Here is a 24,383-nt window from a genome sequence, read left to right as displayed (position 1 = left end):
TCAGCCTGTGTTCAGGCCAGAGGAGACCCCGAGCCCGACAGGCACAGCCCGCTGGGTGTTGCCCCCGCTGCCGTGCTCTCTGGACACCAAGAGCGAGCGACCGCAGCACCCCGGACTCCACCTCCCCCCACCCTCCGTAACATCTGGCTTGAGATAAAACAGTGGGACGCCAGTACCACCTACAGGTGCGTGTCCAGCCCCGATCGCGCCCCCGCAGTGGGGAACTCACGGCCGTCACTGGACCCTCCCAGGCTCGAGTCCTGCAGTGACCACACTCGCCCCGCACCCCCAGACTGGGCAACTGGAGCCTTACGACCTTTTGTCTTTTGTTTTGTATCTAGCAATTTCCAAGTGCCTCAGTTTCCCCAGCTGCAAAGTGAGACCCATCCACGCCGCCCGTGAGCTCGCTGGCCCCGAGCCCAGGTCCGCGGGGAGGGGTGCCGAGGCCACGGTGCGCGCACGTCCCGACCGCCCTGCCGAGCTCTGGGCTCAGGGGAAACAGGCATCATCACGGGGTGGCTGCCCTGCAGGTGGCTACGCTCACCTGTGGGAAGTGACTCTCGGAAGAAAATCAGGCGTCCCCAGGAGCCCCGGGGTTTCCAAGGCCTGACCAGTGCTTGAGCGGAATGGTCAGATCCCGGAAACAGCCCGCTTAAATCTACGTGAGGCCTGGGCAGGGAGAGGACAGAACCGCCCACCTCAACAAGCCTTTAAAACAACGTGGCCGGAGTGACAAGGGCGCCGTCGCTGAGAGCGCCGGAACGCGGCGCGTAATTAATGCACCGCTTCGGTGTGCCAGTCGCGCGGGCTTTCGCAGCCGGTGCCTGTTGGGTGCTCAGAGCACAGACCAACCTGGACGGGAAACCTCGGGGGAAACAACATGCGGTCGCTTCCTTCACCGAAAACCAGCTAGCTCAGCGCTGTGGGTCAAGCCCCAGCCTCCAGAAGGTATTTTAGAAGCATTTATTTAAAAAGCAAAGCCCATCATGACATATAAACACATTTGTGCTCGTTAATTTTCACGGAGGGCCGAGTTTTAAAGGTAGACAACGCTGCCTCACGGTTACATTTCAGTCTCCGGCAGGACCGATCCCTCGTTTCCCCGGAGGCCCAGCCCAGGTGTGCTGCAGGTGCACGGGGTCCCCGACGGGCACCCCACACTCTCCCAGGAGGCAAATGTCTGAGCGGAAAGCAGTTCTGTTGTGTCTGAGGTCACTCGTGCGTCTCGTCACTGGACACTTGCTCCCGGTCGGGTCTCCTCGCGGTTTGGGAAATCTCAAGACTGGAGACCCGGGAAGGGGCCCCGGGATGGGAGACCCCTGGGCGCAGCAGCCCCGCCTTCACACGCACATGGACGGACGGCCCGGCGGGAGGAGGACCAGGCCAGACGCTGACCGGTTTCGTAGCCGAAACTCTGCGGGCACTTGGATTATCTACAAAATCAGCCAACATGGCAGATCTCAATGGCTAGACTTAAAAATCTGTGTGTAAAGCCACAAAGATTCAAATTATTTTACCCTCTCCAGGAACGCAAAAGTGCTTGAGATCCTATTTCTCCTCTCTGTGGCTAAAAATAGACATTCACAGAACAACATCAAGAAGAGAAATCAGGGCCCACCTCCCCCGCGTACACCTTGGGGGAAGGGCCATAACGGTGGGGCAGAAACCTCTCTCTCTGCCACAGATCGCAGCTGAATCTGCAAGGCGAATGTTTCCAGTTGGAAGTCAGTACACAGAGCACCTTTTCTGGCGTCAGCTGTGAACTCTGGGAAACCAGAAAGAGCCTGCCCCGCGTGGATGAGGGTTTGGGCCTCTGAGACCACATACTCCTGCAGCAAGAAAGCACAACTGCAGAAACACACAGCCCGGGTCCTGCACTCAGACTCCGGATTCACCTGCAGGAGCCTCTGCAGGCCTGTGGCCAAGGTCAGCCTCTGGCCTCGTGAGGACCTCTGTCTGCTGGGCTCCCACCCTCCCCGAGCAGCCACCAGGATCCTGGGAGCATTACACGGACGTCAGAGAAAGGTCCCAGGCTCCCCGACGCCCCCCGATTAGAGGGAAAACTCGTCAGGGCTCCGGGGAGCAGGGGCCCAGCCAGGAGGCGCCTCCGGGGTGAGCTAATCACTGCGTGAGTCCAGCTCTACCTCTTATTAGTGGGGCCTGAACACGTGACCCTGGCACTGGGTCTTGTAAGCAAGTGCTCAGGGGGACCATGCAGAGACCTCCCCCCAAACTGTCTTCTTTTTAAAGCTCACTATGAGTGAGCTTCCTTTTTTTGGTAATCTTTTAAAAATTTTTTAAACTTTTCGTCCGTGCCGCATATGGGATCTTAGCTCCCCAACCAGGAATTGAACCCGAGCCCCCTGCAGCGGAAGCGCAGAGTCTTAACCGCTGGACGGCCAGGGGAGTCCCCAACGAGCTTCCTCTTGTGATCTTCAGATGACGTGGCTGAAGATCCTTTGCCAGGTCAGAAAAGAGAAAATAACCCAGAAGTGGCTGACTGGTCCAAAAGCCTGAGCGGGCTGGCCTGACGGAGACCACCCGAGTGCAGACGGGCCGGGGCCAGGGGCGCCCCAGCGCTGGATTTGTTACCAGCCTCCAGCTTCATTTAATCTTACTCCAAATTAGGATAAACTCTGAAATAGTCAAACAGTTTACAAAATGCAAACAGAGTCAGCAGTAGTTTCATCAGACTTTTGGAAACTAACACTTGGACACAGCATAAAGCTTATGGATATTATTAAAATCATCGATCGGACCAAAACCTAAAAGAAACCACGTCTGAAATACTGATTTGGACGTGCAGCCCCTCTGGTCACTGAACCCAGTAGCTCCAAGTAACCCTGTTCATTAAACAAGTAACCCTGCCCCTTAAGAAAGTCTACTGCTCAAATCACAAAAGCAAAGTTTGTCTATAGGAATTTAATTCGACACGTGTGCCGTTGCTGTTACAAAAGACCCACCTTAAAATGCTCCGCGTTCCCCAAACTAGTTTTCTTTTTAAGTATTATACATTCCTCGTGTAACTTTGCCCCTTTAAAGGCAAATTCAGAGATGATGCCGGGCACAGACAGAGACATTAAGACCTCAAAAGTGGGGACTTCCCCCGAGCCTATTCTAAAGGAAACACAAGTTCACTGGACACACACACGAGGACCCTGGATATGGACCCTCACCCAGGGCAGATGCTCAAGTACGTCTGCTTGAACCAACGGACATTTAAACTTTAGCTCCTTTGGGACAATACAACGTCCTCTGAAAACCACCACGGAGAAACAATCGACCGGGAGCGGGAGTCGGCCGATCATCTCCACCCTCACCGCCACGGCCGATCGTGGGAGCTGCCTGGCACCATCCTTGGCGGAATTGCTTTCTCATCCGCAGAAAGAAGCGAGGTGGGAAGACCCTCCCCTTTCTGAAGAGGCTCGTGGCCTGTCGGGCGTGGGGACTTCAAACAAGTCACCTGCGTTTCCCAAGCTTTAGGAGCAGAGCGTCGTTCTCTGAGGCTCTAAAATAAGTCTAAACTCTTATTTAAAACCTACGAACTTCTATCCAACACTGCTGTTGGTTTCACAAACCTTCCGTGGCAAGAATTTAGCATCATTCCGTGACCCCGCGGGCCTATCAGAAGTCTCTGCACACCGGGGCGAGCCACGCATGCTATACGGACAAAAAGACGCCAGAAGGGCAGTGATCCCATGGCCCCCAAATTCCCTGGGAAGAGAATAACGCTGCACACTGCTCATTAAAAAGCTCCTTTTACTGGCAGGACAGAAGCAGAAGTGCCCAGAGGTGCTGCACCACAGGCTGGGAAGTGGATCTGGCCCGATACGCCCTCCACCCCAGCCTTCGGAGCCTGTCAGCACCGGGCACCCCAGCTGGGCAGCCCGACACCCCGTGGGCAGGAAGTCTGGCCACCTTCCCCGCAGGTGAGTGCCCCGACCTCTCTCTCCCGGGGCCTCCAGCCGCCCCCGCCCCGCCCCGCACCAGCTTGGCAGGATCACACGGAAACACATCTCCAGGGACCAGGAAACATATTTTGATGTGGAACCAAAACAGTGGGAAAAGTTGACTTCAAACCCTCGGGGGGAAGTGTGGTGCCTTCACAGGGTTTGTTGGCGTGAACTTACAGGAACGCCGGGAGCATCACACCTCGCCCGGAGCTCTGGGACCAAGAGATAAATGGAGCAGGTCACTCAACCAGGGAATCAGCACCGAGACCCCGGAGCAGACACGAGGCAGCGGCTCTGCATCCTGATGCAGGACGACCTGCCAGAAACACCCGCGTTCCCGCAGGCTCCCCGTTACTCAGGTCCTGAGGAAGCCACCCCATCTGCCACCGGGGGTCACAGGCTGAGCTGGTCCCGCCCGAAGTCCCAGGTTGGAGTCCTAACCCCAGGACCTCAGAAGGCCACCGCGCTTGGATGCGGGGTCTTTACAGGGGCCGTCAAGGTAGGGCGAAGCCCCTGGGTGGTCCTGGTCCAAGGACTTCAACGCCGGTGCGCGGACCACAGACTCCAAGCCCCGGAACCCTGAGGGATAAACGCCTGCTGTTTAAGGCACCCCGTCTGTGGGGTTTGGTCACAGCAGCTCCTGGAGACACGGTAGTTACTTTTGCACCTGCAGTGATGATGTGGGTTCACTGACGCCCCACCACGGTCCATGAAAATGAGAAGGTCCTAAACTGTGTGCGGGCCTGTGTGCCTGAGCAGGTTAGCTTCAAAACATTCTTCTTCTCAAGTAATAATTATAAAGAGAGGACAGCTCGCATCAACAGTGTTTATATTTTAAAATGCCTCCAAATGGATTTCTGCAACTCCCACATTTATGAATTAAATACAGGTTCTGATTACCAGTCCATGGTAATCCTTGCTTCTCTACCTCTCGACTCCTACATGTGCCAGCAGAAAGGAAGTAGTCACCGTCCGATGCTTTAGAAGCTGTCATCTCTCATACTGTTTCTTTGCCACAAACTTCCAAAAAGGTTTAGCCATGTTCATTCGGCGCCTAGAACTGCATTATCCACTGGCAGCTCTAACTACCTCATGGGTGCTTTAGTTGTGGAAAAAAAGAGGGTCTGAGCACAACAGAGAAAATTCTGAAACAAATAAAACCGATTTGCTCTCGTCTTGTGGGCACGACGGCTGGAAAGCACCAGGCCCTACCATGCAGTCTTGCCACCAGAACCAAAAAGGAAGCAAGGACGAGAAAACAATAAGCCTCGAATACCCGAATCTACAGGCAGAAGCCTGCATGCCTGTCACACACACCTCTTCCTGGAGAGGCCCCCGCAGACCCATGGCAAAGGCCGTGCACCTCCTGGGAAGGCCCGTGCGCACGGTGTACGCCTGATAAAAATCCCGGAGCAGAAAGCACTCAGCCAGGGGTCATTAGCGGCCCACCTGCTGGGAAAGCTGTTTAGGTAAAAATAAAACCCCCGGGCTGAGTAAGCGGACCCAACAGAGCACCAGCAGCCCCGACGCGACGCTCCGAGGAGCTGAGGCTCCCGCCAGGCAGCCCGTCTCCTGGGAGGAGGAGGCTGCCTTGTTTCCAAACGCCGGCGGGCGGGGCTGCTGCGGGCGCGCTACTCCGGGGAAACGCGGAGCGCAGGCCCCATGTGCACCGACAGCGCAGTGACGGCAATTAGGTGCGAGCAGGGAAGCCAGAAACACAGACACGAGCGTCACTTGGTTTTACAGGAAACAAAACAAAACTTGAGCCCACGTGTCGGTAAACCCTTGTGACGGGCCGACTCCTGTCCCCGAAGGCCCGACCCCGCTCCCCCTCCAGCACCTCGGATATGACCTCACCTGGAGACAGGCCTTTAAAAAGGAGAGAATTCGTGAAGGTGAGGTCTCTGGGGTGGGCCCTCGACCAACACGACTGGGTCCTGACAGAGGGAGATTCGGACACAGACACAGGCGGGAGAAGGCGAGGGGTGTGAAAGTAGAGGGACGCCAGGAGGGCAGCAGAGCCGGCGCTGGAGAGCGGGAGATGCTCCCTGAGCCTCGGAAGGAAGCAGCCCTGCCGGCACCCGGCCTCGGCAACCCGCTGCCGCGGCCCACACCCGCCTGGACCCGCTCACCTGGTGTAGGACGTCGGAGACCGCGGCCGGGCCCACGGGTACAGGTGCTGCGGCACCGACAGGTACTGGTCGCAGAAGGCGCCCTTGCGGATGTGCTGGAAGGACGAGAACTCCTCGGGTGGGAAATCAGACGTGGGCGGCGTGGCCCCCAGGTCCTCCCCGGCCGGCTCCACCTTGAGCGCCACCGAGGGCGAGTGGTCCAGGGCGGTCTTGCGGGCCTTGATGGGGACGCCGTCGCCCAGGTCCAGGCTGCCGTCGGTGCTCAGGGCGTTGATGGCGGCCACGATGGCCGAGCTGGTGTACTGCGTGGTGTTGCCCAGCCAGGTGTCGTCGGTGACGCTGACCCGTGGCGACCCTTGCGGGGACGGCGTGGGCGAGTGGTGGGGGGAGCAGGACAGCTGCCGGCCGTTGAGGCCGTACTTCCGCTTGTTGCAGGGGGACGAGGGCCTGGACGTGCGGGCCCCCAGCCAGCTCTCCTCGGTGACGCTGGCGCGCGGCGAGGTGGAGGGAGAGTGCCTCGGGGACGCGAGCAGGCCGCAGGCCCCCAGGCCGCGGGGGAAGCCCTCCTCGGGGTCTGTGGCCTTGGGGGACACGCAGGGGGACTGCCACGGGGACGTCTGCGGGGACGCGCACGGGTAGGAGAAGCTGGACTCGTAGGACGAGGCCTCGGAGTTGCAGCTGCGGGACGACAGGCTGCTGGCCGGGCTCAGGCACGAGGGGTCGCGGTAGGCCTCCAGGTTGGGCAGGTTCAGGGTGGCCGTGGACGGGGACCGCTTGCAGCTGGGAAGGACATCTTGCACGTCCACGTCATGGAAGAACTGGCCGTTGCCGTGGTGCAGCCCCAGGTAGGAGGTGATCTCGATGCGGGGGCTCTCCAGGGCCGGGGCCCCGTTGGGCCTGACTCCGCCGGACGAGAGGAAATAGCTCGAGGGCCCGCCGTCCAGGGCGGCCCCGTAGCCTGCGGCGGAGATGCCCGGGGCCGAGGTCTGCAGGTCGTGGCACGGGGCCGGCAGTGAGGGGTGGGCGGAGGAGAGGGGCAGGCCGGAGCCGATGCCGGAGGTGACGTAACTGTAGTGCTCTGGAAGGGAGGGGGAGACGGGTGAGGCGCTGGTCACGGAACCGCCACCCACGAGCTCAGGGACCCCGCGGTCCGGGACCGGCCTCAGCCCTCAGCCCGCGGGCCTGGCCCCCGAGATGGGCTCCGCTCGGGCTGCTCCAGCGGAGAAGCGGCCCGAGCCCCGGCCTGGCCAGCAGGGTCCCTGTACCCCTCCCGGGCCCCTCCCCTCTCCCCTCCAGCCACGCCCTCTCGCTTGGACACGCGCCCACCGGGGCTTCCCTCCGCGCAAACATCCTTCCCGCAGAGCCGCACTGCTGGCCCCTTACTTTTCTCTGCTCTTTCTCAAAAACGGCGTCCCCACCTGCTCTGCCCCCGTCGCGGCCCCCAGCCCAAGAGGCGTGTCACCCGCCCCCACTTTCTCTCTTCTCCTCACGTTCACCATCTCACCCAGCACGCCCTGCGCCAGCAGAAGCCACGCCTCTGAGGGCAGCGTCGGGCCCGCCCAGGTCCACCCCGGTCCACCCCTGCCTCTAGGGCCCGGGCCTGTGCCTGGTCCAAAACGGTGCTCCATCTGTCGAACCAACAGACGGGCGGGCGGGTTTTAGACACAGGGGCCTGGACGTTTAAAGACACTGTGATAGACTCATCGCCAGCGACAGAGAAAACACCCCAAGGGTTGGACGAACACGTAGGTTCCGGGATCTCTCATGTACCTTCTGATGGTGGCTCATGGCCTAAGAATCCTTCTTTCACAGGAAAAACGAAGCAGAGGATATTGATGTACAGCCATATATTAAATCATTATATATTGATTATATCCTCAGTAAAATATGTTTTTAAAAAATCACTACTAGTGTAATCAGTCATTTTTAGCAGCAAGGCCACACGTCTGGATTTCCAATTTGAACAGACCCTTTATAACATGTGGGTACCTCATTATCGTGTGCCTAGAGCTGAGGCTCCCAAGGTCTCTGAATAATGGAGCTGCTCCTGGAAACCCTACACCACCTCCCAGGCCAAGCGCACCAGCCTGGAGACGCTTCATCCAAGGACAGTGCCGCCCTTCTGCTGGGCTTCAGAAACCCACCTGGGCGGACCCCAGAGAATCAAGGGCCTCAAAGTACAGGTTCACATCCCATCGGATTTATTAACAGAAGTGGGTCCAGCTCCCCAAACAGGGGGAAATCTATTTCCATAATGGCTTATTTCAGAAGGAGCATACAACCTCCCTCTGGTAACCCAGACCCTTATATCCTTGCTATCGAGAAGCTCTGGCTTTTACACTCTGAATCCCCTGCCCCATAAAGCACTGTTCTCTGCCGCTCCCCAAAAGAGCGGCCCAGAGAGAGCACACAGGCCCTGCCCTCCCCACACCCCCGCCCCCGGGGGTCAAGGGCGGGCTGTCTTCTGGGGAGAAAGCATCAGTGTCCAGATGCTCAGAATCGGTGCTGGATTGTAAACGGCCCCGGGGAGAGACTGAGCTGTGAGGAGGAGAGAAGCGAAACTGCAGCGGAGGGAACCAGAAGCTCTGAGTGGGAGGCAGCGCCTGGGCGGAGGGGGGCTAGGCGGGTCCGCGGATACACCCCCCCGCAAGCCTCGTCACCCTCTCATCCCGAGAGGGAAGGACGGGCGGCGCGACCAGGGGCCAGACCCCGACGCCAGCGCCCAGCCCACCTGGGGCTGCTGGGCGAAGCTCCCCTCGACGGCCGGGTGCCCGGCTCACACCAACACCCTCGCAGGCCCACGGACATATTTAACACAAAGACCGTAATAGAATGTTAAAAATCGGAGGACAGTCTTTGCAAAAATCACACAGGAAGTTAATAACCCTGGAAAGGCACGTCCAGAGGAGACAGTCAAGACCGCTCAGAGGGAGGGGGCACGGGGGCTGCGGGCCAGGCCACTGGGGCGCCGCCCGCCACGTGGTGACCCCTCGGGACAGTTGCGCACACCCCTGCCTCAGCCCCACCCTGTGCCTGGGTGAGCGGAGGCCCTGGACGCAGAGGAGGCCGAGCCAGTGCTGTCCAGGGGGACCCCGGCAGCGGGCGGGTGTGGATCCCACAGGAGGCCCCGGGGTCTCTGCGAGGGCAGCACCCATCAGGGGCGGCAGTGGTGTCAACATGGAATCAGTCTTCTCTCAGTTACCGTGGGAACCTAAACACCGCTCCGTGTTTCTTCCCAGAGGCACCTGGCCGATGCGCCAGGCAGAACCAAGGTCCCCTTCGGGCCACAGCGCGGTGGTACATTACACGGACATTATAGCCACATCCAGACCTCCCACTAAAAGGGTCTCCCTTCACCGCTGGCCCAACACTTTCTAAACCATTCTAACCAGAACTGCCAGTTGGAGAAACAAAAAACTGTTCCCAGTACCTGTGTGGCTTCAGGTAAGAAGTCAGATGTCAACCAAAAGCAGGCTGGACGGGCTGGTGTGTCCAGCACCACCTGTTGCTGTGCGATTATGATGAGGACTGCGTGATCAGTAAGTACAACATTAATAAATCGTATTACATACGTCCAGGGCAGGAGTTTCAGTAATGACACTTCAGCAAGTAGCTGTATTACGTTTGACGTGTTCCAAGGTCAAGTGTGAGTTACAGAGACCCTGGCTCCCCGCCCCCCCCACCCCGGACCATCCAGGTGCCACGTGAGCTAAAGCATTGGAACCGGCATTTCTGGCATTTCTCAGGTGGCTTCTCATAACCGTTGGTGCCGGCTCTCCAGCTCCACCTCAGCGAGTGGGGTCTTCACCCCACCCGCCCTGGCTCCCCCAGAGGCCCACAGCCCGGCACATGGGCCCCGCCTCTGCCTGCACCCTGACACCAGAGGGTACTCGCCGGCCTGAACCAGCCTGGACGCGAGCCTTCCCCGGCCCACGGAGGAGGCCCGTCCCAGCTCCTGCGGACAAAGAGCCCTGGGCAGTAGCCTCCGGGGGCCCCGACTTCTGGCAGGCACCCCTCCACCCGCACCCCGGGGCAGCAGCTATGATGCGGCACGAGCTCCATGCCTCCTTGACGTTCTGTCTGCAAGGGGGCGACGTCCAGATGGTAGGGACAATGTGCCAGCCCCCCCAGCTGGAAGAGGGCCCCAGACCCGGCCGCTCCTGGGAGGAGTGAAGGTGCCCCAGACCTGCACCCTCGCTTCTGTGGCCACCGTGTGCTTTGAGCCCTTTCCTGCACGTGAAGTGCACAGACCATCCAGCATTCCACGGGCAACGAACTTCATTTTAAAGACAGGTCATCAACTCCAGGAGGGAAGCCCAGGCAGGACACTGACGGGAAACATACAAACTGCACAAAGCCCAGGCCCGGGAGTCCGGACACGCCCTCAACGGGCCTGCCAGGCCTCCTCCCCGGCGCCCGGAGGCCCTGGGGGGCCTTGAAGGGGGTTTAGTGCACAGGTCCCCACACTTCCTGCCCAGCAAAAGAATATTATGCAAGTCTGTCATTTATTCTAAAAGATACAGCTGATCCCACCGCCGAATACCATTTGTTGGCAGGAAGGTAGTTCCAAGAATTCAAAAAAATCCTAGCAATCAGCTTGGGGCCTCCCACCACCTGCCCACAGGACTCAGCCACGTTCGTGGTCCCGAGCCCGAGACGTGGCGGGAATCTGAGAGCGTGCCCACCCCTGCCCCGGCCCCCAGTGGGAGATGGGGAGCAGGGAGTCCGCTGACTCCCAGGGCATTCCAAGGGGGGCCTTTATTTAACCCGTCTGTCAATAATCGCGATGCAACGAGGAAGAGAAAAGCATAAGCCTTTATAAGCCTTTATTAAAACACAAAAAAGACCCCCTAAGCGTGCGTTTTCCTTAATTAAATGAATTACAAAGCAAAAGCCTTAAGCGCCTGAACTTGGTTCTGAGCTCAGCCAGAGTCTGGTGATGGAAGTTCTCCCTTTTCGGACAAAATGCGTACAGGTTAGGTCCCCGCCTGCCCAGGGCCTGCCTTCCTGCCGGGGTGGGGGCATCTCTCCCCTCCCCTCATCCCTCCCAGCTTCTACTCAATTTCCTACCTAAACCGTATTCAAATCTGAATTCTTTAACTATTCAAAGGGATTGCATTTACCTGGAATGAAAACATTTCCAGTAACTTTCCTGACAGCCCTGAGATGCTCAAGGCGGATGCGTGTCACATCGGCGGCCACTGGAGAGCTCCGCACCCATTACCCCCAGTTTCTGCTGCTGCCTCCAGAGCCTGGCTGCCTGCCCAGGAGATTCATCAACTTACAGCGCAGGAGTCTAAGCAAATATTGGGGAGAGCTTATTCAAAACGGCTTAATATAGCGGACATTCATGAAAGCGTGGCTCATCTCTGAAGCCATGCCTCCTCCAGGTGCCCGGCGGGGGCAGGCGCGGAGATGGATGCCAGCGCGGGGAGTAGGGGTGCCTGGAGCCCGCGGACCGCGCATCAGCACCCAGCGGGTCCAGCGCCCACCGCGAGCTCCATCCTCAGCTCGTTCAACAGGCCAGAGCTGGCGGAAGTATTTCCTCTCGTTCTGAAAGCTCATGTATTTCAGAACCACACAATCGCATCATCTCTGCACAACCACCAAAAACGTCGATCCATGTCCTTCCACCACGGCCGACTGCATCTCAGCAGGCTCCCGCCCGCTCAGACCCCTGCCCAGCGCCCTCGGGGCCCTCGCCCGTCCTGGGCAGCAACGGGGACGCGGGGCGCACAGCTGGCTGCGCCCCCGCCCCGCACACGGCGGCCGCCTCACCAGAGACAGCGGGCGCCACGTTGCCCCTGCCCGCGTCCCCCGTCCGCCACAGACCCTGAGAGGGGGCCCATCACAGAGACTTTTGTTTTTCATTGTACGGAACACCCCCTTCAGCATCTGCTGGCGTTGAGCCGTAGGACACGAAGCTAGAAATAGAACTGGAAGCAGCCTGGCAGCCAGGCCTCCAAACGCCCCGCCAGGCCTCCTCTCCCCAGCCATGGGCACTGCCCCTCACGGCAAGATTATACTTCGCAGGTAGTGGAAACAAAACAAAACAAAACAAAACAAAAAAGGCGCTCCACGCCAGGACCTTTCTGTCGGGAGCTGTTTACTGGGCAGGGCAGGAGGGCACCACCGAGGGTGGCCAGGCCTGTGAGTGACAGACAGACACAGCTCTGAGGGCACCGGTCACGCCACTGCCTGCCAGGGAGACGATTTCCAAAGGCAGCAAGCGGCCGTCCTCACAGGGGCCCCCTGCGTCCCGACGGGGACGGGCTCCGACGCCCCAGCCTCACTGCCTTAGGCCTTCACCTTCCAGGCCCCGCGTTTAAGGAATTAAAAACGCCCCGTGGCCAAGAGTCGCTGTGGTCTTCCTCTGACAGACATCACAGAGAATGACAACGTCCTCTGGGACAAAGCAGCCCGCGGGTGGAAACGTCTCTGGACCTTTGGGGCTGCGGAGCTGCAGGTACAAGGGCAGTCACCTGTGCTAAGAGGCCACGGGGCCGCCTGCGCTCTGGGTGCGGGGCCCGCGCCCTCCCCGCCTGCGTCCGGGCCCCGCGCCCGCCTGCGCAGGCACGCGGGCCTCCGGGGCCTCCTGGCCATCACCATCACCACCGCTGAGGAGGGAACTGAGAATAAAAACGCCCCCAAATCTTCACGTCATCAGAAGATGCCCCCTTTCACACGGGAGCCCGGAAACGCCATCCTGCACCGTCAAGGCGGCGGTGAGGGACCTGCCCTCGAGGCCGCCGGGAGGCCGAGGCCCGGCCCATTTCCTCCTGAGTTGCCAGGGCGACAGTCCCCAGCCCTGCGGCCAAAATAACTTAGAAAACAGGAGCCCCGGGCAGGCGGGAAGCAGGGCCACGCCCGCCGCCTGGCTGACAGCAGAGCAGCTATTTCCTGAGACCCAGAGAGAAGCAGGAGGCCCTCTGCCTGCTCCCCAGAGAGGGAAGCCCCCCGCCCAGCCTCCTCCCTAGAGGGGCCGGGAGCGGCCCCGGGAGGGCAAACACCACCCTGCCCAGCCCAGCCCAGGGAAGATTATTCTTGAAATTCTCTTTTCTTTCTCCCAACAAATGGTGGCTGACTGTCTATCCGCACCTGCCGAGCGCTCTGGAAATAAAGAACCCCAGGACCCATGGCCCCTCGAACACCCGGGTGCCACGCGTCCCAGCGCAAGAGGTGGCGGGAGTGACAGGGTGACAGGTGAGAAGATGCCGCTCTCAACTCAGAGGAAATCGGGACAGGGACGAGGGACCCCAAGGTCAGGGCTGGCCGTGTCCTTTCGAGAAGGTGCCCACTTCTGGTTCAGTATCATCTCTAAGGCTCTGCATCAGCTCGCTTCACAATCGATCTCAGAATTAGTCATTCATTCATTTATTTCTATCCAGGTTCATTCCAGAAATAATGTGAAGTCACTCCTGTCACCCGTTAAGAGCTGAAGAATTTAATATAACAATGTAATCATGAACTTAATAATTAATAGTTACAGTGTAATGTTAGTAACTAATAAGAACAAGAAGAAAGCACTTTATTCATAATTGCCAAAACTTAGAGGCAACCAAGATGTCCTTCGGCAAGCTGAATGGATAAATAAACTGGGGTCCATCCAGACAAGGGAATATTATTTAGCACTAGAGCCATCAAGTCACGAAAAGACATGGAGGAGACGTAAACGCATGTTGCTAAGTGAAAGAAGCCCATCTGAAAAGGCTGCGCACTGCGTGTCCAACTACAGGACGTTCTGGAAAAGACAAAACTGTGGACCCGGTGAGCAGATCAGTGGTGCCAGGGGCTGGGGGAGGGAGGGAGGAACAGGGGGGCACAGAGGATGTTTAGGGCAGTGAAAACACTCTGTATGACCCCATGATGGTGGATACGCGTCATTACACATCTGTCCGAACCCAGAGAATGTACAACACCCAGAGTGAACCCTATGTCAACTACAGGCTTTAGGTGATGATGTGTCAGCGTAGGTTCATCGACTGCAACAAAGGTACCATCTGGTGGGGATGTTGATGGTGGGGGAGACCGTCCCTGTGGGAGGAGAGGGAAACCTCTATACCTTCCACCCAATCCTGCCGTGAAGCTAACACTGTTCTCAAAAAGTCTTAATAAAAGAGAAAAAAGTACGAGTGTTTCTCACATAAATAGATAAGAAGGAATGTTTTCTATCAACTTCTTCCTAACACCATGACACGGGGAAGGAGCCCTTTCCATCTCTGCCCAGAGCTCTCTCCAGCTGCCCTTTCCCCAAAGCCTGGTGAATGCTGGGCCCCAGTTGCCAGCACCCCGGAGGCCTTCCTGCAGGAGGCTTTAATGGGACTGTGGTCCCTGGAGGTTGGGGTGGGGGCTGTATGCTTGGCAGTGAGGCTGAAAACGCACCTTGAGAGTGTTACTCAGCTTGCTGTCGGGGGAGCAGACATGCAAAGAGACAGGGGGAGGCCGTGAGGCCTTCCGCAACTCTGGGAGCTTCCCAAGCACCAACCAGGCAGCAGAGCCCCTGAGGACACAGGACGAGCGTGGCAGTCCGTGTCCTGGACTGGCCTTCACACCCTGAAGAGGTCAGGAGTGCGGTCCACAGGTCACCAAGCCTCTCATCAAAGATATTTGCTAAATAGACTGAAAAGGGGGTTGGATACCAAGGGAGAAAGTCTTCTGGTGGAAACAACCCAGGAAGCCCGGCCAGGACCTGAGCACAGACAGCCAAACCCCAGCAAGTGCAGAAGGCCTTCGGGGCCTGTTTCTCCACTTTCGGCCCCAGATCTGTTCAGACAACTGCCTCGCTCTCCCACCCTCGCCTGCCTTGGCTCCCCCTGACCCAAAGGCCTGGAGACGGCACAGCCGAGGAAGTGGAAAAGAGAAGACGTTTACGGAGGTCAAATCCAAGCAGCCTTGGCCTGGTTGGAACATTTATTTTTTAAAAAAAAAGAGCAGGACGTTGCACTTTTAAAAGAGGGGCAGTGAATGATACGGAAAATATTATACAGTCATTGCAGAGACGGGCGCCCGCCGGTGCCAAGTGTGCTGGGCTCAGCTTCACCACTTCAGCGCCACGTGGGCAGGGACAGAGAACATCTTGAAGACAGACACAGAGGGGGCCGACAGGGGGCAGAAAGACAGGTCGGGGAGAGCCAGGCTGCAAGGAGGGGGCTCTAGGTTTCCTCCACGCAGGGCGGCCCCAGGCACAGACTGGGTCTTCCAGTAAAAGGGGGCGTGATCACTCAAGGGCTTACACTTATCCAAGAGCACACACCCTGGGGGGCCGGAAGATTCCTTTATCTTCTGTTTAAGTAGAACCTTTATTTTTGACCGAGAAGAGAAAACGAAAGAAAGGAAAGGCCCGGGGAGCTTGGGGGTCCGAGGTACCGGAGGCTAGTTCCATTGGAACTTTTCCTGGGGGTGGGGGGAAGGGAGGCTCCAGCGCCGAGGCCACCGGGAGCGGGCGGGCCGGCGTGGGGGACTCGCGGCCCCCGCCCCGCCGGGACGTCCAAGTCCAGGGCCTGGCACCCTGTCCCCTGGCGGGAGCGGCGCCCCGCCCTGAAGAGGAGGCCCCTCCAGCGGGAACGCGCTCAGGGCTCAGCTGGAGTGCGGCCCCGAGCCTAGCACACTTGGCCGGGGGATCTGCCGACTCCAAAGCGGCCTCCCTCGCTACCCCCGCTCGCCCCTCAGCTTGACCCGCTGGGGAGGCTGTGGGCGCTGCACCCGCCCCTGGCGCCGCGGGGGGTCCGGGGCGGGAGACTGCGGGGCGCCCCGGGGCAGAGGGGCGGGGGCCGCGGCGCGCCTCCGGGCCCGCCCCGCCCGCCGCGGATCCGGCCCGCCCGGCCCCGCGCCCCCTCCCCCTGCGCCCCGGCCCCGCGCGGACCCACCTGCGGGGGCCGCGGCGGCGCCCTCGTCGCTCTGGTTAAACTCGAAGAGGAAATCAAAGTCGAACTCCTGGTCCTCCTCCAGCCCCGTCATGTTGGGTCGGGGGTCAGAGATCAGAGGATCAGGGTCGGGGTCCGAGGTCAGGGGTCCGGGGTCGGGGTCGGAGGTCAGGGGCGGGATCGGATTCGGGGGTCGGGGAGCTGGTTGGGGTTCCGGGTCGGGGTCCGGGGTCGGGATCTAGGCTGCAGTCGGGCGGGGTCCGGCTGTCAGGAGTCAAGGCCTGGGTCGGGGTCCCGGACTGGAGTCAGGCTGGGGTCCGGGCTCGGGGTCGGGGTCGGGGTGCCGGGTTGGGGTCGGGGTCGGGGGCCTGGAGGGGGTCCGGTCGGGGTCCGGGGTCGGGGCCCCGGCCGCGGGCACCTGTGGTCGAGGCGCCCGGGGCTCGGCTGCGCCCTGCGCTCGGCCGCGCGTCCTCGGGTAACGTGACTCCCGCTCGCGCCCCTCCCCCCGGCCCTCCCCCGCCGCGCCCCTCCCCCCGCTGTTTCCGGGTTTACATAAACAAGCAGCTTGCCGGCCGCCGGCTTCCGAGTTTTAAATAAACTCTCCCCGCGAGCTGGAGCGCACGCCTTTCACTGGCGTCCCGGCTCGCGGCGCTCACACCCGCGCCCGGGGCCCCCAGGAAGCTCTCGGCGTCCGCCCCCCGGCGCGAGCAGACCCCCGAGTGCCCCCCGGGGCCGCACTCGGGGGGATACGCGTGCGCCGGGGACCGAGGGGCGGGGACACGGGGTCCAGCCACCTGCGTCCGCCCCGCCGCCCGAGCGCCCCTGCGGCCGGAGCCGGGTGGGCAGAGGCCGGGGGCGGGCGAGGACGGGAGCCGGCGGTGGACCCCCGCCCGCCTGCAGTCTCACTCCGGGGAGGCGGGCACAGCGAGCGGGGCCGGCTGGCTGCACCCGGAGACAGAGGGTCGCGAGGATCGGTACATGCGTCCCGGCGAGCAGACCCCCCGAGTGCCCCCCGGGTCCGCACTCGGGGGGATACGCGTGCGCCGGGGACCGGGGGGCGGGGACACGGGGTCCAGCCACCTGCGTCCGCCCCGCCGCCCGAGCGCCCCTGCGGCCGGAGCCGGGTGGGCAGAGGCCGGGGGCGGGCGAGGACGGGAGCCGGCGGTGGACCCCCGCCCGCCTGCAGTCTCACTCCGGGGAGGCGGGCACAGCGAGCGGGGCCGGCTGGCTGCACCCGGAGACAGAGGGTCGCGAGGATCGGTACATGCGTCCCGAATCGCTGCTGGCGCCGCACCAACCTACTGAACGTGCCTAGAGGGGCCTCCCAGCTGCGGGGCCCCTCGTAGGACGGGGATCAGCCCGTCTCGGTTGCTGCCGAGTCTACAACGCGCACGTCCAATCGAAGCCCCGCAGCCGGGGCCCGGAGTAGAATTCCCTGGACCGCAGAGCTCGCTGTCAAAGGAGCAGCTTCTTCCCCAACCCGCTGCGGAAGAGCAGCGAACACAGGGAACACCGTTGTCCAGCCCCCAGAGCCCGAAAGAGGAAGGTGGGAGGCTGGTCGGGGCTGGCAGCGCGCTCTCCTTCGCGCCTTGAGGCCGGGCTGCTGCTCGCGCCTGCCGCCTTTACGCGCGGCCTTCCCCTCGCAGGCTGATGCCCAACTGGCAACCCTTCCTCTTTGGGACCCCGTTCACTTTAGTCCCTCAGATTCCTGAAACACGCGTGCACACGCCTGTGCGCGCACAGGTAGCCTGCCAGCCACCCGTGAGTGACTCCAAAGCTTTCCCAGGTTGAGGGAGAGCTCGCGGGGGGGTGAAACCCAAGGCCCGGACACAGAGCAGCCCGTCCGCACCACGTCAGTATACAAAGCTAGGCCCGCCTGAGCACTAGCTCTCCCCGGGACTTTCTCCCAGGTGTTTGTTCTAACTTCCCGAGAATCTTGGCACCCTGTGACACCAGCATCCGGAAGAGCAAGAGAATGGTGGCCAAGAGGGCGGTGTGAGAGACTGAGGATCACCCACGTCGGGGGAGTCGAGTGGGAAAAGAGGAGGGTGCACAAGTGTCCGTTTCTGCAACTCCGCGGCTAATCAGATGAGGCCTGCTGTCTGCCCTGCAGGCCCTCTGGCCCCGTGGGGATTGCTTTTTTCGGAAGCAGATAACCTGGGAATCACGTGACCCCTCCCCCAAACCTTTTCCCTCTCATGACCCTTTCCACATCGCTGGTTTTCTCCAGTGATAAACTATAGTTCACTTTGGCCTGATTTAGTTTCTAATAATAGTTCTATCTTTGAGATGTATGTTGGAGGGCTGTTTTGTTTTAGTTTGCTTTTTTTGCTGACCTTCAGGCAAATGGAAGTTCTGTTTTCCGCTCCGAAGCCACAACATTTCATTTTCTCTCTTTTCGGGGTTATTTTTTAAGTTCAGCCACCTTCTCACCCCCACCAAAAATTTACACACGAACAACAGCCTCTACCATCTGTTTAGCCTAAAACTTCTCGCTCAACTGTTCTGTCCAGGAGAAAGTGGGTCTACCCTACCGGGTGCCCCCGAGCCCCCCCAGGGTCAGGACTTGGGTCTGCTTTGTCCTAAGGCCGAGCTGATCCCCACCTAGTTTCAGATCCCCAACCAAGGTAACCGGATAGGGTGGCCGTTTTTTAACTGCTCCTCTTAACAGCACCCCAGTGCCTTTCGTCTTGTAAATGGTTTGGAGCTATTTGCCAATTCAGCAGACACTCCCGTCTTGATGGAAATGTTTAGCTGGCGCTTCCTGTCAGAGGCCGCCGGTGTGCACCGGGCCCAGAACTCCAGCCCTGGGTGTGATAGAGCAGCAGGGCCTTTTCTAATCTGGATTAGGAAACAACGCCGCGAAGTTAAGTGGCAGGAGAACAGCGCAGGCTTTGTTCCGTTCTGGAGAGCCCCGGGCATTCTGTGTGGAACAACCTCTGAATGGGTGGGTGGGTGGGTGTACCTACAAGGCCTGCATTTCTCTGCATTTCCCCATGCAGAAGAACAAGCACAGGGCCTTCCCAAACAGCAGCGCCTAGTGAGCTCTTACCAGATGCGCATTAAACTGGAGGGAAGCACTGGGGAATCCCTGAGATTCTCAGATGGGCAACTAGAGCCCAGTCGGGCCTGCGGGGGAAGGCCAGATCCATTCCGGCAGCCCTCAGCGAGGCAGGCGTGGGCCTGCAGGCAGGGTCTCTGCCTCTCATACCCTGTGCCTGGCTATATGAGGGATTAGATCATACTTTCTGTTTAGCCTAATTCTGTAGTCCTTATAAATACACCAATATTTGTTTAGTCAAAGGGCATCATCATGCCTGGCGTGCGCCTCTTAGCAGGGACACCTTCAAATGTATTTTCTTACGCTGGAAACATGACAAATAACCACCACCCCCATAGATGCCTCTTCCTCTTGTAAGAGAAAAAAGATTCTTTATTGCAGACAGACCACCGACTGTTGAAGTAAAGAAACCTAAACTTTGAAAGACCCACATTTTTAAAAAGCAGTGATAAGAAACTTTGAAATAAGTGTCAAGGATGTAAAATCAAAATCTCGACAACTTTTAAAACCTTTTTAACAGTAAGAGCTTGTCCTGTAAACGTTACCTGCTGTTTACATTTAAACATTGTCTAAATTGGGATGAAATGGTGAGAAACATAAGATACATCTTCCTCCCTTGATGAAAATACGTACAAATAACATAAGACATCAAGACACTGACCCCATACCGATGTTCTTATATTGAATGTACGGTCTTGAGCTCACATTTGCTAAAGATAAGGAAGTTCTCCGAGCTGGCAGTCTTTGAAAACTGCAGTTGTAATGCAAGAGAGGCCGTCACCTTTATTAGAATCGTGCAGGAGACAGTAGCATTTACTTCCTAGCGCTCCCCATAAGGGTGTCTGCCCTACAAAATATGAGAACTCATCATGCATTGGCAGGCTAGGCAGTTTTCTTAAAATAATTTAGACAAAGTACTTCAGGGTTGATATGGCATTTGGAAAGGTGTCTCCCAGTTTCCATCGTGGTCCCTAACTAGGATGCTAGTCACCCCTTTCGGAGGCTATCTTCAGACACCTTCAGGAACGCTGTAGGAACTCTGGGCTGCTTTGGTCAGGGGTGGGAGGGGTGTTGAGAGGGTGAGGGGACTGTGGACCTAAGACGGCACGCGGGAGGCTCGCAAGCGCACTGTCAGTAGTGGCGGCCTCGCCGTCACCAGCCTTCAGGGCAGGGCAGACACTTATGCCATCTTCGTGACTCTGAACAAATAGCTTGAAACTCGGCGGGCTCTTTTCAAACTGTCCGGGAACGTGTACGGTTGGAGCTCTCAAGTCTCTAAGACTGCATATACTGTCTTGAATCAGGGGCTGTGCCCGACCGCTCCTTTGACGGCTCTTAGTCCTGCGGGTCGAGCCACCGGCGGGGCAGCGCCACACGGAGCGGTTCGCGGGGCCCAGCGCCTGGAAAGGATCTGCCACCGACTCAGCTCGTGGAGGGGCGCAGAACACCGCCCCCACCCCCGCAACCTCACTGTACGGCTGGTCTTCCTGGGGCCTTGCCCCACGGGGGAAGAAACCGGCCATCCCTCTTTCCCAGAGAAACCTCGCTGCTTTCCAAAGTGTCCTTCCTTCGTGGTTCTGACGACCCTAACCTCGCCCCGTCCCCCAGCCGCCTGCATTTGAACTGAGTTTCCATAGCCGGAGCAGCCGCGAGGCTGCACCCGCGAAGGCCAAGTGCGCGCACTCAGCGCTAGAGAAGAGGAGACACCTATTGGCAAGAAGGCGCGCTCGAAATCAGGGCTGCTCTGGGGAAACACCAGGGGGACACCGCTTCCCAATCTGTGCAGCGCGCCCGCCGCGCGCCCGGGCGCCCGCGCCCCTCCCTGCGCGCGGACCCTGGACCGGCCTGCTCGCCCCTCCGCGGGCCGGGACCCCGCCGGGCGTGGGTCGGACGGGCGCGGGCCGCACGGGCGCCGGGCTCAGGGCGCGGGGCCGGGGGCCCCCGGGGGCCGCGGCGGGGGTCTGCGGCCGCTCCGGCTTACCTTCCTCTGCCGACTTCATTGTGCCGCCGGCGGGCGCAGAGGGCCCCAAAGTTTCTCCGCTCCCGCAGACTGCAGCCGGAGGGCCGAGTGGAAACTTGGAAGGGACTGGAAAACTGGTACTTGGCATCCACGCGGCGGCGGCGGGGAGGAGGAGGAGGAGGAGCGGGCGTCTTGCGCCGCCGCACGGGGCCGGGTCTCCCGAGGAAGGACGCCTCTCCCCCGGCGGACGCGCGCCGGCCCGGGCTCAGCGCCGCGCGCCCCAGAGAAATGCTGTGAGGGGCGTGTGCGCGCGTGGCGGGACCGGGCCGCGGCGGCCCCGGGAGCCCGGCAGGGTGACGGGCGGCGGGGCTCGGAGGTGTGCGCCCGCGCCCCGCTCCCCGCGCCCGGCCGCCCTCCCCGGCGCGGTGACTGCCTGTGCCGGCGAGTTCGGAGCCTCTGAGTCGCGCTCTGACGCAGGGCCGCGCTCTGCCTCCTGCCTTTTTAAAGCTGGAAAACACCTCCCCCGCCTCCCCGCCGGCCCGGCCGCTCCCGCGCCCCCTCCCTGCCGTGACATCACGCCCCCGCCCGCCGAGCCAGCGCTGGGCCCGGGGGACCGGCGGCCGAGCGCCCGCCCCTCCCCGCGCCGGGCAGCCGCTCGCCCGGCCCGCGGGGCGCACAGGGGGCGGGCAGGGGCGCACCCGGCGCGCGGCCCGGCCCGGACGCCTGGGTCCACGCGGGTGTCCTGAGAGAGCCACACTCTGCTTTAATGAGGGGGCGGGGAGGGGGGCCGGAGACGAGGGGGGTGCCGAGAGGGCCCTGCATGCTGAAGTCATTATGTAAAATCGCAGGCTTTCCCTGCTGTGGAAATTTGGAAAAGCGCTTCCACTGGCAGGCCCGAGAAAGGAAATTCCCATCCCGCTAAATTACTAACAGATTGCACGGCAGTCCCGGGACGTGGAGTTATTGTCATTTTTCTTTTGTAAATATCTGAGCGACCCAGATTGCCTGTTGCCCGGCTGGCTGGGGGGAGGGGAGGTCTTGGAGAGCCGCGAGCCCCTCCCCGGGCTCCCAGCCGCCGGCCCCCGGCCCGCCCCAGAGGGCCAGGGGCGGTTTGCGGGCGCGACTTCGGGGTTTCTAACCGGCGGGGGCCGGTCCGAGGACCGAGAGCCGGGGCTCGGGGAAACCTCTCCAACCGGCCCGTTTCGCTTCACACTTCCCTCTTTCAGACCTTGCTGCTTCTCCTCGGCGCGGCTCAGCGGCCAAACCGGGACCGTACTTTCGTGCCGGCCTTGGATGGAAGGGACTGGAGTGTTCGTTCGGGCGGTTAAAATGTCTGGTGTATAAAACTCATAAATCTATCGCACGACACCCTATGTGGTTTAAAGTAAACCCAAAGCAAAAGACTTGTCTGCCGCGGGGACCAGGAGGCCTGCAGGTCGCGCGGGTGGGCACCCTAAACGACTCCACGCCCGGGACCTGGGGAAAGTGGGGTGCGACATTTGACCCCCATCTGTGTGTTTCGCTGCCCCTCGGGCGCGATATGAAACAGTAAGGAGGTGCCCGGCGGGGGCGATACCCGCGTCACCGCCGCCGGTTACCGGTTCATCCCAGCGGCGTCGACCGGACAGGACTGAAATCCCTTCTTCCGGCGCAGGTCTCCCCTCGGGTGTCTGGCGGGTGTCAGGACACTTTTCGGGTGCCACTACCTGTGGGTCTGCTCCCACCGGGAGAGCCGGGCCTGGCACGCGCCTGGTGCCCCAGGCAAAGAGAGGGGGGACCCCGCGTGGACACCGGGGCTGGGGGTGGGGGACCCCACGAGGAGGCTGGAGGCCTAAGAGGGGGACCTCGCGAGGATGCTGAGGCTCGGGGGAGTCGCCAGGACACCGGGGCTGGAGGGACCCCGCGAGGACGACGAGGCTGGGGGGGACCCCCCCCCCGCAAGGACGACGAGGCTGGGGGACCCCGCAAGGATGCCGGACGCGGGGCGGGGCGGGGGGGCCGGGGCGTGCAAGCGAGCCGGAGGCCGCCAGGGGGCGCTAGGGCCGGGCCGCCCACGCCCCTCCCTCGCCCCTCCCTTTGCAATGCCCTGGCCGCTGGACGTTCTGGTGTCCCCAGACCTGGGTGCCAGGGTTCTGCCGGGAGAGTTGGCGTGGAGAGGTCCCGCCCCACTCCCGGGACGGGCCAGGAGGAGGGGGCCGAGGCCTTGCGGGGGGCGAAGGGGGGTGTGGAAAGTTGTATGAAAATAAAGACTGGCTCTCACCCCCTCCCGTCCGCCCCTCTCGCGCTTTCACACACGCGCGCGGGACCGTCGCCCGGTCCTGGAGCCCGCGGGACCCCCTGGGGCCGGGGGCGCCCCCGGGCTGCAGGGGGGCCGAGCTGGGGGCTGTTGGCCGCCACTGCCCCTCCTCCTCCTCCTCCTCCTCTTCCTCCAATAAATAATTTCCACTCCATCCAGAAAAGCTCTTTTCCTGTCTGCTCTCAACGCGCCCCTTATTCCCCCGCCCGGGTGACGGAATCCCCGTCTGTTTCCCTCTGTTTAATTCCGTTGCCGGGACCACGGTGGCCGCGCGCCAGGGCGCAGGGAGTTCCGGGGGCGGCGGCGCGGCTCTGTGGCCAGCGCGCCCCCGGGTCCGCCTCGGGCCGGTCCTGCGGCCACCGCGGGACCACGGGCCTCGGTCCTCGCGGCCGCGGCCCCCCGCGCTCCCCTTCCGCCTCTCCGGCTCCTCCGGCCTCCTCGCGAAGTGTGTTTATAGCTGCTACTAGGAGAGACGTTACACGGATTTTATTTTAAGGATGGGTGATGACTAACGAAGTTAAAAGGAGCTTAGGACAGAAAACAAGACTATTTTTAGATTACTGTTGTTTCTGTGGATTATGGGCAAATACACCCAAAGAAGCTTACCGTTTTCAAAGTCCCTTTGGATGCCAAATCCTTTCTCTTGGAGCACACTTGGGTAATTCATCCACCCTGCCCAATATTTTCTATAGACTCTGCAGTCGCCGTTGCTCGGGTTTCTGTGTTTAAGCACAACTGCTATGGAGACGCCACCCTCAGTGACGTGGGCGGTCCGGGACCTGGTCAGGAGGACCTGGGAAGCCCTGGCCTGGCTGGAGCTGCCCTGAAGGGGATGCTGTGCCCCCCGCCCTGGGAGCCTCGCTGGGGACCATCCGGCCCACCTGGCCCGGGGCTTTGCAGCCTCCAGGGCGGCAGCTTCCGTGCACACGCTGCAGTGGCGGGGGCTCCTGGGCAGGTGCTGGCCACGGCCCACCCTTTCTTCCTGTTCCGCAGTCGCACAGCCAGGTGCCACTTGTTGCTGGTGAAAACCACCTCAAACGTCTGCGGGTTGAACTGCTCTGTGCTGCCAGGTCCACATGGTGAGCCCGGCAGTGGCCACCTTAACGTTCTCCCATTTG

At 60.7% G+C, this 24,383-nt stretch overlaps 1 protein-coding gene across 2 annotated transcripts in view; it reads right to left on the bottom strand.

Moving 5' to 3' along the window:
* NFATC1 (nuclear factor of activated T cells 1) overlaps positions 1-21,405 on the bottom strand; it is a 37,678-nt gene extending 16,273 nt beyond the window's left edge. The window contains exons 1-2 of one of the 2 annotated variants that reach the window (XM_028480582.2): positions 20,991-21,405; positions 6,086-7,163 (exon numbers count right to left, since the gene is read on the bottom strand). In XM_028480582.2, coding sequence (XP_028336383.1) covers positions 6,086-7,163; positions 20,991-21,117 — 1,205 coding nt within the window. In that variant the 5' untranslated portion in view covers positions 21,118-21,405. Of the gene's footprint in view, positions 1-6,085; positions 7,164-15,951; positions 16,411-20,990 lie in introns of those variants that run through there. The other variant, XM_028480583.1, reaches the window with a different exon arrangement.
* Positions 21,406-24,383: the final 2,978 nt, after the last annotated feature.

Source organism: Physeter macrocephalus, chromosome 19, assembly GCF_002837175.3.
Source record: "Physeter macrocephalus isolate SW-GA chromosome 19, ASM283717v5, whole genome shotgun sequence".
Taxonomy (NCBI): Eukaryota; Metazoa; Chordata; class Mammalia; order Artiodactyla; family Physeteridae; genus Physeter; species Physeter macrocephalus.
This window is presented reverse-complemented; position numbering and strand designations above follow the sequence as displayed.